The sequence below is a fragment of the Myiozetetes cayanensis genome, unplaced genomic scaffold (assembly GCF_022539395.1).
Source record: "Myiozetetes cayanensis isolate MyiCay16 unplaced genomic scaffold, myiCay2020 scf6-25, whole genome shotgun sequence".
Lineage (NCBI taxonomy): Eukaryota > Metazoa > Chordata > Aves > Passeriformes > Tyrannidae > Myiozetetes > Myiozetetes cayanensis.
The window spans coordinates 34,657,338-34,670,385 of record NW_026087853.1 but is presented as its reverse complement, the minus strand read 5'-3'; the positions used below and the strand labels follow the sequence as shown (position 1 = coordinate 34,670,385).

The window sequence follows — 13,048 nt, the reverse complement described above, 5'->3', positions numbered from 1 at the left end:
GGGCTGGAATGTAAGTGCAAAGCTTGCGTGTATGCCAGCAGTGTCACTGGCACGCCTGTTCCAAACATCTGGGATTTCACCTGTGGCTCTGCACTGAAGTGCTCTTTGGTTTTTGCAGTGTGCTGACAACTGTAGTCAGTATTTCCAGTTGTGCTGCCTTCAGTACGATTTGCCTTCCTTTACCAGCAGTTGTTCATGTCTCCGCCTTGGGTTTTTTTTCCCCAGCATCTTTGAAATCTGCACATATGCTGATGATTTTGTGTCATTAATATCAATCTAGACAAGTCTGTGTGACCTTTCACTCCCATGTCCAAAGGGAAGAACTGACCCCTGCAGTCAGTCACAGCAGAGCACTGACTCATACATACTTTTCATAAAAATAATGCAGGAATTCCCCATAGTTTTTACCCATAATTTTTCAGGAGATGAAGTGTAAGTCTTCCATAGCAACACAGTTTGGGAAAACTATGAAGCATGTAGCATCAGATAGTTAATCTTTTTCTGACATACAATACACTTTTTACTATTAATGTTGTCCAATCTTTTTTTTCTCCTCATATACCTCACTTGCTCAAACTCAACTGATCTGTTTGAGTTTCATTTGAGCTTATGTGCTCTCAATCTTATTCCCACCCTTGTCTGTTTTCCAGCTCCATTGTAAACCTACTAGGAGGGGACTGGGATTTGTCCCACCGCCCTGTTTCCCCAGCGATGAACACAATAGGACCATACTTTCCCTTTTTTTGCCCTGATTCTAGCAATATTTTCTGTTTTGCCTGCATAAAATAAAATATACTGTGTTTAGATATGTAGCACTGCCAACAAAGAAAAAAATATCTCTAAGTTCAAAGTTCCTTAAAAAAAACTAACTGAAATTTGGAACAAGTCAGAATCCTTCCAGTAAATACTAATGGTAAAACAAAACAACCAGCCACCCAAAAGTAATTGCAGGGAAGCTGTTTACCACTGAGATATGAGTGTCATAAGGAAATTCTGTTTCTTTACTTTCCTATGTTTGATTATTTGTCACTTAAAAAAAAAAATTATAAGTGAAGTCAGAGCAATTCCTCAAGGTCTCAGTATCTGAACAACTTTCCAGTGAATACTTAGGGGACAGCATTTTTTTGGTCATACTTGCTGTCATGGAGCCAAGGCAAGCTTTTTTAAAGTATGGAGGTGACTAAATGCTTCTCCTAAATTATTTTTTTCTATAAGGCATAAAATACATATTTAAAATCTTCAAAATAAATGTAATAAAACAACTAGATTACAAGATTTTGTCAAGAATTATTTTGACCCAATAGCTTAGTTGCTTCTTTGTCATGAGACTCTCAAAATCCCTTTTCTCCCTCTTAAAAAATCTGAAATTTAATCTTACAGTGTACTTGATAGTGTGATTTAAAGCCAGATATTTAACATTCTAAGATTTTTAGTTATTTTCACTCTTAGAAGAAGGCAGAAATGGAAGTAATCTCCTGTCAGATCCTATATCTGCGTTGATGAGATGTATTGTTTTTGTTAATATGGGTGCTTTGTGGTGTGCATATTATAATGACTGAGGTGATTTTTGGCATGAAGAAAACCTATGCAGTGATGGCAGTTTGTTGTCACACATCTGTGCTCTTCCTTCCAGTAAACTCTTTGGAGTTAGTGAGCATCCCTGGCTTAATATAGGAGGAATTTGACATAGCTCTGTGCTAGCTCAAGTGTTTGTGGAAGGAGCTGTTAATCTTTGATCAACTGGAGTCTCCTTCTTACTGACTTTGATTACACAAGTGTACAACTTTAATTACAGCTTTTAATAAGCTTTCATTTCTTCCTAGCCACATTCTTTGTATAGTAGTGCAGCTTATCTCTTCCTTTCTCCCATGCTCCCCTTCCCTTCCCCCCTGCCTTTTTACGGAAAAGGGCATTTGAGGTCACTGCAGGGGATTCGGTGTCCAGAGGGATCCTGCCATACACGCTCTGCCCACAGCTGTACCCTCCAATTGCTTGCACAGTCCAGAGAGCTCTCTCCTTCAGCTGCCCTCCAAAGATCCCCAAACCAGCAGCTGCCTGGGAGTTGGTCAGCAGGGGAGTACAGGGCTGAGAGGCATCACATTCGCACAGACATCCACTGCTGCACAAAACCACTGAAAAACCCTTAGAAAGTCTCTGTAGCCAAAGGATCTAGTCAGTCCTGTGTCATTTTCTGCTTGTGAGGGGCTTTCCCCTTCTCTCTCTTGGGGACACTGTGAAATGTGGCGGCTGAAGTCAGAGTGGCAAAGGGCGTCAAGAAGCTAGTGGGCTCCAGCATCCACCCATGGTACTCACTCCTCATCCACAGACTCAATGCTCTGGTTACCCTCTGGTCATTAGCAAAATGAGCTGGTGAAAGTTTTGTGAGAGACTTAGACTTGTAATTGTAAATACAGTTACAATGACATTGAGATATTGTTTAATACAAGCATAAGGAAATGCTCTTTTTTGACATGAATTATATTTCAGCTGTGGAACTCTTTGCCCCACAACATTTTAGGTATGAAAAAGATCAGTGGGTTGAAGAGTTGGTTGGATAAATTAATGGAAGGAAGATTCATCAAGGTCTATTAAGAATAATCTTCCCATCACTGGGTAGCCTGAGACCCGGGGAAATTAAATTTTGATCATCAGAAGTGAGAAGGGGTTGCTAGAGAGGTACCTCTCTTGGTATTTGCTGTCTTTGTGCTCTTTCCCGAGCCTCTGTGTTTGACCCCTGTCAGTGAGAGGATGTGGGGCCAGTATGGCCCAGGGGCAAAGCACTTGACTCCCATGGATCTAGTAAGGTGCACCTGAGGAGTGACTTAAAAGATGTGAGTCACAAAAAAGATACAGATGGTAAAACTGAGCAATTTGAACTGATTTGACATTCAGAGGTGTGCAAAATTTTAATATGCCAGTTGTGCCTACAAAAGAGGGTAGTAGGGAAAACAACTAATAGAACAGGAAAGGGAGCCTTTTCTATGTCTGTGCAGGCATCCCTTTGGCTCCCTTGCTGTGTGTGCTATACTCTTTTTGCACACTAATGAATATCAGAGTCAGAGCAATTTATGCTATATATCACTCTACTCCTGTTTTCTAATGAACTTACCTCTAATGGGTAGCTTTCCTAGCTATTTGTGTCATGACTAAATTTCACCTTGACAATAGATCAAGAATAAGGTTCAGCAGTGTGGCCCACCTACTTTGCAATGCTTCAGCACGACAGCTGCTTTGAGTCCTCAGGGTAGCTTTACTTTGATGCTTTTCCCTGCTTAGAAAAATTTGGAGGGCAGATTTTGTTAATCTCCAGCAGGCAGAGTTTTTAAACTTTTCTCAAGGGAAGATGAAGATTCCACAAAATTTTTGAACAAATATTTATTTATGAAATAAGTGACACTGTCTTTAGAAATGTTCCTCCCACTAGGCTCCAGAGGAAAGTAGCATTTGCCACGCCGGATCTTACTTGTCGTTGTTGTAGCCTGATGCTCTTGGCACCTCAGGCTTCACTGTGGAAAAGTCTGGAAGGCTTATGACAAAATGTCTAGTCTGGCCATTGCAGACATGGTTCTAGTTGTTAAGGGGTGTGTTTTCATGCCTCAGAAACACACAATAAGAGGACTACGTTCTTTGATCTTGTGGCCTCTCCGATGCCAGAAACACTAGAGTGAAGTTCTTCTAAACTTGGTGGGCTTTCTGGTTGCTCAAAATATACTGCAGGAGTTGCTGTAACATGGGGATTGAAATGACTGGTTTGCTGAATTAACTGGACAAACTATGGGGGGAAGAAAAACAATAGAATGAGTTCATCATGGTGTACATGTGCCTGACCCAGGGTCATGGGCCAATGTGGTTGCATCATTTGCTCGTTCAGTAGCCATGCTGCTACTGAAAAATCCATGTCTGGTTCCTGAGAGTCTGATCTTTTCGTGACACTTTCTGCATGATCTGCTTCAGCAGTTTCTCCCGTCAGCAACCTTTGCATCTATTCAGGCAAAGTTTTTTTGTTTGTCCATTTTTAAACCAACCTCATGTCCCCTTTTCCTAAGTCTTTTTGGACGGGGCAGCCCAATCATTCTCACTGTCTGCCCTGTCTCTTTTGGCAGACTCGGGGACCAGTTCTACAAAGAAGCCATTGAACACTGTCGCAGCTACAACTCTCGGCTGTGTGCCGAGCGAAGTGTCCGCCTTCCCTTCCTGGATTCACAAACTGGGGTAGCTCAGAACAACTGCTACATCTGGATGGAGAAGAGGCACAGGGGACCAGGTTGGTAGCGTTGTGTCTGTGTATGCATGCGCATGTATCGAGGGCTGGCCACTGAGCCCTCATGGGGTTTAATTAATAGGAGCAAAAATCTGCTACAGGCCACACAGAAGAGAAGCTGCCTAAACCTCTGTGCCTGCAGGGGATTTCCTTTAGTAACTGCAGAGAGCTCATGCTAATTATTCTCTCTCTACCCGTACAAGTGCATGACGTGGTAGTTTCTAAGGCCTCATCAACATAGCTCTTTTAATGCTATTGATCCCAATCTGTAGCAGAAGACACAATGCTCTGCTCTCAGTAGGACTGGAATTTCTTCAAGGTGGAGGTGGGAGTTTCTCAGATGAATGCTGAAAATAAGGAACTACATCGGGAAGGATATAAATCCGAGGTAAAATATAGAAGAGTCCAGTTCATGGAGTGTACGTAGTTCCAGTGGTTAGAAATACACATATAGGTCCTGATTCTCCTTTGGACAAGTTACTTGGGTATCAGTTTTGGAGCTGCAGTTCCCTTGGGTGCAGAAAGAAGTCGGTGTATTTCCTTAAGGAGCTTTGGCTAATGCCTGTTCTAAAGCTCAGTGAAGCTCAAGGGAAAAGAGCACTGGGTTTTTTTGTGGACTTTGATCAGTCCTTCCTTTGTTAGAGTAAATCCATCTGGAATCCTTGTTTGAGAGGCAAAGGACAGTCACCAGCTCAAAGACTGGAGATGTTACTCTGATAGAAGTCCTTCTGAACCACAGGGGGGAATATGGCTAGGTTATGTCTCAGTGTCTGACCAACAATGTGCTCAGGGAACAGATTTTTTTGATAGCACCAAACTGGGTTCCTACTCTTTTGATTATTTTCTTTAGTAAAGACCAGAGAATCCAGGCAGGAAGGGGGCTAGGGTACATGGTCACTGGAAGCACGACATGTACATGTGCATAAATACATGCCAGTTCATGTAAACCATACTGAACTCCCCCCTCCTCCCCTCCCCAGATTCTAGATCTGAAATTATGGGAAGGTGCAGCCTGCTCTAGTCTCTTCCACTGGCCTATTTACAGGAGATGAAGTGGGAGGAACGCACAGGATGTTTCCCCTACCCTCCTGTAGCTAAGAAAGCAATTGCTGCTTCTGAAGAGTGCTTAGCTGAGACTTAGCTAAAACTTCCCTTCTCCCTTTCCTACAATGTACTGAGGGAAGGATCCTTGCATTCCTCCTATGCCTAAAATATCCAAAGTAGATTTAGTGTTGTCTTGAACTACTATCAGAAAACTCTTTCTATAGTAAAATGCAGAAGACGCAGGTGTTTTACAGCATTAAAAATACCCTAAGAATACTTCAGCTATGAAAACTGCTGGGGTAATCTGGGACCACTGAATGTGGTTTACAAGCTGGGAGTTGTCTGACCTTCTGGACTCACTCTTCTTTTGTAGGGTTGCTTCATACCCATAGTTGAGTTTTTGCTTCAGCTGAAAATGCCCCATTCCTAAGCGATTATGCTTTGGCAAAGCAGCTTGTTTGGTTGGTTGTTTTTTTTTTGGACTAATCTGTTTACCCAAGGAATTTTTGTTCTTGTACCATCTTGTTATGAGTAAGATGCTGCTAGTTTTATTCTTCTGAACACAGTCAGGAGGTATGTATAGAAACAGGTATACATCCACTACATTCACAAGTAATGCTTTGTCAACAGCAACTTCTACAAAGATAGCTGGAAAGTTTTGTGTGGGCCTCATTAGTGTCTGTGCACTTGCAGAAGAGACCATCATAAAAGTGTTACAGCATCACACCAGGAACCGAGAGGTCTTAATGCTTTGCCTTTCTCAGGACTACCTTGAGCAAATTCACTTTGCAAGTCGTTCTTTCCTCACTTTTGATAGTGAACTGTTTGGCAGCTCGCCCTATGAAAAAGGACCAGTGACATTTCTCCTGCAGGTCTGCAGTAGAGACTAAAGGTGGAGCATTCTTCACAGAGAGTAACAGGTGAAAGAAGCCTCCTGTGTCTGGATTGGCCACCAAACCTGATGCTTTTGTTATTTTGATTTAGAATAATCAGTGTGAAATGAAGCAGCCCTCCTCCCCCATATTTGCTTTCCTCTTACTTGATTTTATTAGCCCATTTAGTGCTCCCTTGGGTATCTTTGCATTATCTATTTCTTGTAGTTTTATGGTGAGTCAAAGCATCCCTCTACAGTTTAGCATGCCTGTTTTTGGCTCTGCCAGCCATCCTGGTATCTGTCCTGTATGCTATGCTCACTACTATTTACTACCTCTAATCTGAAAAAACTGTATAATGACAAATGGCAAAGCTCCATGTTCTCTTTTTACTTATACAGGCTTGAACAACAGAGGAGAGTCAGGACCTCAGCATATTAACCTGGGTCCTTGCTGTCCTCTTTGTTAAAGGAGTCAGAAAACTGCATCTCATGATAAACAGTTCAGGGTTAATTTCACACAATACTGCACATAACTCCCTCCTTTCCCCCTCCTTCACTGGCCTTTCACACGAACTTTGAGTTATGACTCTCCTACACTAATGAGATAAACAACATAACTCACTGCAGGTTCTGCTATTTCCTCTATAAGCAAATGGTTGGAACCTTCTCTGGTTGCCCTATAAGGTACCAGAGGGAGAGACAACCCACTGAGGACTAAAGACAGTAAGAACTGTATATGCTTTATTTCCATATCCACTATCAGATCGACTGTGAAGGGGCTAGATTCAAGGTATTCAGGACTGACCCTTTCCTTGTTGCCTTTCCTTTCTGTAAGATCTATACTTCATGTGAGGCAGCACAGTGACAGAGGGGGAACAGGGTAGAGAAGTGAAGGTAGCATTGATGGGTTTGGATCAAGTTAAGGTCTGGTACATGTATTAAGTTAATTGGATGGCAGTGTATTAATGAACAGGGGTATTGTGAGTGGGAACAGAGAGCTTACCTCAAGGGGTGCAGAGGTGGCTGTTGGATCATCCATCTCTTATTGATCTACCTGCCACCTGGAGGTCCTCTAGGAAAGAGGCTTTCTGATCTCTCTCCTTTCAAGGATATCTGCTTTATATCTAGTTGGACTTTCAGCATATGCAGTTGGCTTTCAGTGTCCTCAATGTGGCTCAATCCAGAACTGCTCTTTCATATAAAAGCGCTCAACAGTTGAACCTACTTTAACAGATACTCCCCCAAAACTTCAGTACATCTTTGCTCCTTTCTGTCTGGGACAAAAGCTGTGGTGCTTATTTCTTTCAAATGACTCCTCTGTGGCAACTTGTGCAATGGAGGGCTGATTCTCTGTCCTATTGCTTTGGTCTAATAACCACCATTTCAATGTTGTGTGAAAGTTCTTGAACAGGACCTGCTGTGAAAGGGTGAGGCTTCTTGCCTCCACCTCTTTAATTACTCACATGAGAGCCAGGCACAATCCACCTCATCATTATAGCAATTGTTTGCAGTGGTTAATGTTTGCAAAGTGCTATGAAGAGGAGTGTCCAAACACTATAGAAGTGCTAGTTGTTCACATTTTTATTCCCAAACCAGTCCTAAGCAACCTGTTCTGAAATGTGTCCTTGGAGTAGGCATAATGCCCAGCTTGCTGAGCATCAGTGAAAGAACCAGTGAAATTCTGTGCCCTGAAACAAGCAGGATCTCTGCAAATACTCCATCACTTGGCCACAACCAGGCATTATGCTGTAGATGCTATGTTTATGCACCAAGGCCTTGGAAGTGGGTGGAAAGTGCTGGGGTCTGAACTGGAATTCCCAACAGCTGAAATATTTAAAAACAGGAGCTTAGGTTTCACTTGCAGAATTTGATTAGCACGTTCCCTTGAGGTGAATTATTTTATTTTGTCTTCCTCCTCACCCCCAAGTAACAGGATATTGGTTTTTTTCATTATTCTCATTTGGTTTGGTGAGTCATTTTTGTTCCCAAGATGATATATTCTCCTGGCTGCTTCAGAAGGGATGAGAAAACTCTTGGGCCATCCCGATGTCCTTGAGCTGTTCTGCTTTACTGGCATCCCCTAGATGCTGTCCGGCTGTTCACTGTTGGTACAGTTTCAGATGTGGTAACACCACTCCTGTTCTCTCTCTTATATGGTCTTACCTGTTTTCTGAGGACAGGGAGTCTGGAATTGTAGTCACACTCCATAGCCCCTTCAAGACCATGGCAGAAGGACAGAGGAGCCAAAGCAGAACTGGTGGTCAGAGAGGGCAAGGGAAGCAGAGCAAAGAATTTAATTCTTCCAACTTTTCTGTGTCTTTCTGGTATTTCTGTACGTCATGAGTATCTGGGGCAGTTGAGGATACTTTGGAGCACTTGTCAGTGTGCTTCTGTGCCCCTAATAGTGATGCATTCATGAAGCCCTGCTGTGTTCTGAATACAAGAGAGCAAAATATAGCTCAAACATTGGCTAAAGGGTAGCTGTCAGGAGAGCCAGGGCAGCTCGGAGGCCAGCAATGCCAAATGTGATTTAAGGGACCATGCAATAATGTAAACATTGCTGCTATATCTCCTTGCTCAACCAGGAGATTGGCATGAGGAGCTAATAGTCAGAATGAAGAATTGGTATTCAAACAAATATCAAGAATTTAAGCAAAAATACAGAGTCTGCATAGTCAGACCTCTTGGATCTTGTTTTGCTCCCATTTGGAAGACACAAATTTCCTGAGCTGCTCTGTACATCAGGGCCTCAAGATTTGCATGTCAGAACTTCATCTTTTCTCTCCCAAGGGGGCTTCTCTGCCTGTGGAGGAGGCATCGCCCTTGTGACCCAGGAGAGTCTGAAATTCTATTTACCCTGAAGAAATCACAAATTATTTATGTGCAGCTTTGGTTTCAGTGAGCTGAGTGAAGTCTCTAAATGAAACTTAGATTCTCTGTAGGCCTGATCCCAAGAGGTGCTGAGGAGCCTCAAGAGTGCTGGATGCCTTGAGTGTGTAGTTCTGTCTCATGATTTGCAGGATTCAACCCTCCAACAAGGAGATGCTGGAAGGGCAAGAACAAAGATGCTAGAGACAGTGCTTGTGGTTTACAATCTGAAATGTGATTAATTTTTTGCCTTTAATCTTCAGGCCTGGCCCCAGGTCAGCTGTATACATACCCAGCACGTTGCTGGCGCAAAAAGAGGCGTTTGCATCCCCCTGAGGATTCCAGGCTGAAGCTGCTGGAAATTAAACCTGGTAAGTATTTGTTTGCCTTTCTCTCCTGCACTGCAGAGCAGCTGGCATACGTGCAAACCTGGCATTTAGACCTTGGACTTTATCTTTGCCCCTCTCCCACCATTTCTCATTGCATCTGTTGTATCTTACTTGATTTGCTGTCACAATAACAACCAAACTCTCTGCATGCGATTCATCCCTTACAGAAATGTGTACAACTTGTATTGAATGCAATGGGAGCTGAATTTACCTTCTGCAGGGTTGAATCCTGGCTTCTATTAGCAATTCGTAAGGATGCAAAAGATCAATGTATTACTAATTATTTCCTCTGCACATTATTAATACAAAGTCTCACTCTGGCATCTGTCGCCTAATCTTCGTGAAAAAGGCCACTGTGTGTGTGGAAGAGTACACTGATAAGATCTTTCTTAATGGGGCTGGGATCAAGGGATGTGACCAGATTATAAACAGTAAATACTAAAAGTTAGTGAACATAAGCCACATTTGTGTATTTGTGTCGGTCTGTATGTGCACCTTTGTCCGTTATTCTTTCATTCTTCTTGTCCTTGGTATTCTTCTTCCACAATTAAACTACAGGAACTGATGAGTCTGGATGCTGAATGATTGACTGTAAAGCAGATGTTGAGGAGCTACAGCTGTGTCAGGTAGAGCATAGTGTTGTGCATTCTTCCCTGCAGTTAGTAATAAAGGCTTGCTGTCTCTGGGGTCAGCCATTATGAGAAAGAGGGAACACATGTACTCACAGCTGTATGTGGTTTTTAAGAGGTGACACACTGCCAATATAAAAAGTACAGGAGAAAACCCCCAAATGTATATTAAGAATATTAAAAAAACCTGTTTGACAAAAGGAGGTGCCTGGGAACTGAGCTACGATCAGCAATACTGATGACTTTGCTTCTATACAGTAGTTGGTAAAGGGGAGGAAGGGGCAGCAGAGACAAAATTCCTGTTGATTCTGGTAGAAACAGTTTTTGAAGACTCCCTACCTTCAATATAAGAGACATCAGTGGACAGCTGGACAAGTGGAAGAAATCCCTATAACCACTCAGCTGGGGTTCAAACCAAGGGCAAAATCTCAGTCAGCAAATAGAACTAGACCTCACAGCAGAGCTGCTTGGAAAGAACTGATGAAATCAGTCACGTACATTGATGAAAATGAGACTGGACTCTAGGAAAAGAATGCTGTTGGCTCACAGAAGGGCCTACCTCAGACTTTGTGATGATGCCAGCACTGCTGCACTTCAGTTATTTTACAAGGTAAAGCAGTAGGGTAGAGTTTGACTCTTTTTGTTTGCATTACATTTCTTTGCTGTATTCACTGAATGCCAAATTAGTGCATCCTACATGCCACAGGGCATGAAAGGCAATTACCACAAAGTTATCAGATAAAGAGACCTCAGCATGTCTGTCTCTGTGTTGTTTTCCCTGCTATAAACATCTCCTCTGCATCTCAGGAGTGCTACTTTTGTTGCATTGCCCGTGGCAACCAAATAAGGCGAGTTATATTACTCTGCCATTTAAATCTATTTTCCAACCAATTTCTATCTAGTGATTAACTTTTCTTATCAGTTACACCACAAAATAATTTCACTCCATCTGTGCATATCCAGAATAGACTCACTAGCCAAAAGTGGGATTTTTCCCTTCTCCAATTTGAAAGTATAAAACCTATGGAAAACATTTGATCTCCATTTAAATGTAGCTTTTGAAAATTTGGGAGAAAGATAGTGTAATTTATTTTCAACATGGCCAGCAGAAATACTGTGCATTTTGGAGGGGAACACTGTGGTAAAACCTAATGCTAAACCTAGGAAGCTACCTAATGTTGACTTCTTCAGTCCTTGATTAAATGTTAGATTACTGTGTGGGGCAAAGATGTGGAAATTTAAGATCCCTTAAAAAGCACAGAGATGACAACTGTAGGACATACAAAATACATTTGAAAGAAATCTAATCTAAATGTTCCATGGCTTTGTTCCCCTAGGGCTTGGGCATCCTAGTTGTGGGTTAGAGCTGTTCTCAGCATCTAGAGAGTGCTTGTGCTCTTTTAATATGCAAAAAGCTGATTTTTATATAGGAGGCTGTGAAATTGTTTATATATTTTATATATAATTGTTATATAACATGCACAGGCAGTGCAATTCTACAATTTCAAATTTGGGCTAAGCCTTAGTTGTATTGTGTGTTACATTTTTTGGCTGTGTAGAAATGCTTCTCTTAAGACAGCCACTGTAATAAACACTGAAGGGGAGCTTAACTCCAAAAGTAGCCAATACAGCAGTCAATGGGGTTGGCACCAGGGGTGTGAATACTTGCTTGGACTGCACCTGGGCTTTTGGAGTGGCTTATTATAGCAATAAGTTGTATCCAAAAATTCAAGACACCTACATAATTCAGGAGATACACAGGATTTTTGTTTTGGTAAGTCATAGCTAGTCATGAGCTGATCAGTAAGTAGAATCAAACTATTGTCTTGCTATCAGTTTAAGGGTACAATAAATCATTTAGTAATAATACAACATTTATAGTTATAACCTACTTTTGCAGGTTTAGGTAGTGCATGACAACAGTCAGTAAGTGAGAGTTTCACATTTGGTAATACCAAAACCTAATGAAGAAAATAATTATGGTCCAACGGTCTGCTGTTCTTTTGTAAAATGCAAGGTTCACTATAATGTTTTTCCTGGGGTCAGTCGATGCCTGCTTCTTAATAGAACACAGTGCTTTTGTTGTCCTGATCTGTTGCCTGTATTTGGTTTCAAGTGGAAGTGTTTGGTTTTAAGACTAGTTACAGCCAAAGTTGTAAAGATGTGAACACTGGAATAGATGTTACTGATGCAGCCTTTAGATGTCTATTTTCATCTGCCACTCTACTCAGAGTTACCTGCAAGGATTGCTCTAGTAAAGTGGTTTGATCGAGGGTGCAGCAATGTTCATATTAGTGCTATTTCTAAGCACCCTCTGTCCCATCCAGTGGCATATCCAATAGATACGTGGGAGAAATAAAGTATTGCCAAACTTACTTATGATAATTACTTCAATGACAATACAGTCAAAATTACAACCAGATCTTCAAGAATTTCACAAAGTATGCCTGACACTTACTTGCACATGGTTTGGTCTTCATCTTTCAGTGTTAGGTTCATATTCTCAGAACCAAGCATTATGGCTTAAGTGTAGCCAAGGGCTCATCGTTGTAATCGATAGGAGCTGTTCCGTGAGCCATTATAGCCTGCCAGTCAAGACTCCTATGAACACTGGTACAGATTTGAAATATATTCTAGGTCATGGGCAATATATTGACATGTTGCTAATACTGTGATTCCATAGTACAGAGTTCTAAAGTTATTAGGTGTTGATACTCTCCTAATATTCATGAAAATAGACTTCTGTTCAAGCGAGTGTGGGCAAACCTGATTCTCTGCGGCAGCAGTGTTTGCACAGGACTTCAGCACAGAGCAGTGGGAAGGACGTAAGCAGCTCATGCCACCACATTCACTCAAGCTGGCTGTTCTCCTGCCCAGTAAAAGAGTGAGAGCAGAGCTGAGCTCCTGCGCATGGGAAGTCTGTGAGTCTGGGAATGGGTGACAGAGAGGTTTGGGCTGGGTAGCCTTCCAGTGGAATGGAAGA

General features: G+C 42.0%; 1 protein-coding gene across 9 annotated transcripts in view; it reads left to right on the top strand.

Annotated features, from left to right (window-relative positions):
• DPF3 (double PHD fingers 3) overlaps nt 1–13,048 on the top strand; it is a 172,938-nt gene that overhangs the window by 65,654 nt on the left and 94,236 nt on the right. For all 9 annotated transcript variants that reach the window (XR_007631655.1, XR_007631656.1, XR_007631658.1 and 6 more), the window contains exons 2-3: nt 4,104–4,264; nt 9,311–9,418. Coding sequence is in view for 4 of the 9 variants with exons in the window: in XM_050337222.1 (XP_050193179.1) it covers nt 4,104–4,264; nt 9,311–9,418 (269 nt within the window). In the remaining 5 variants the exon portion in view is untranslated. The remainder of the gene's footprint in view (nt 1–4,103; nt 4,265–9,310; nt 9,419–13,048) is intronic.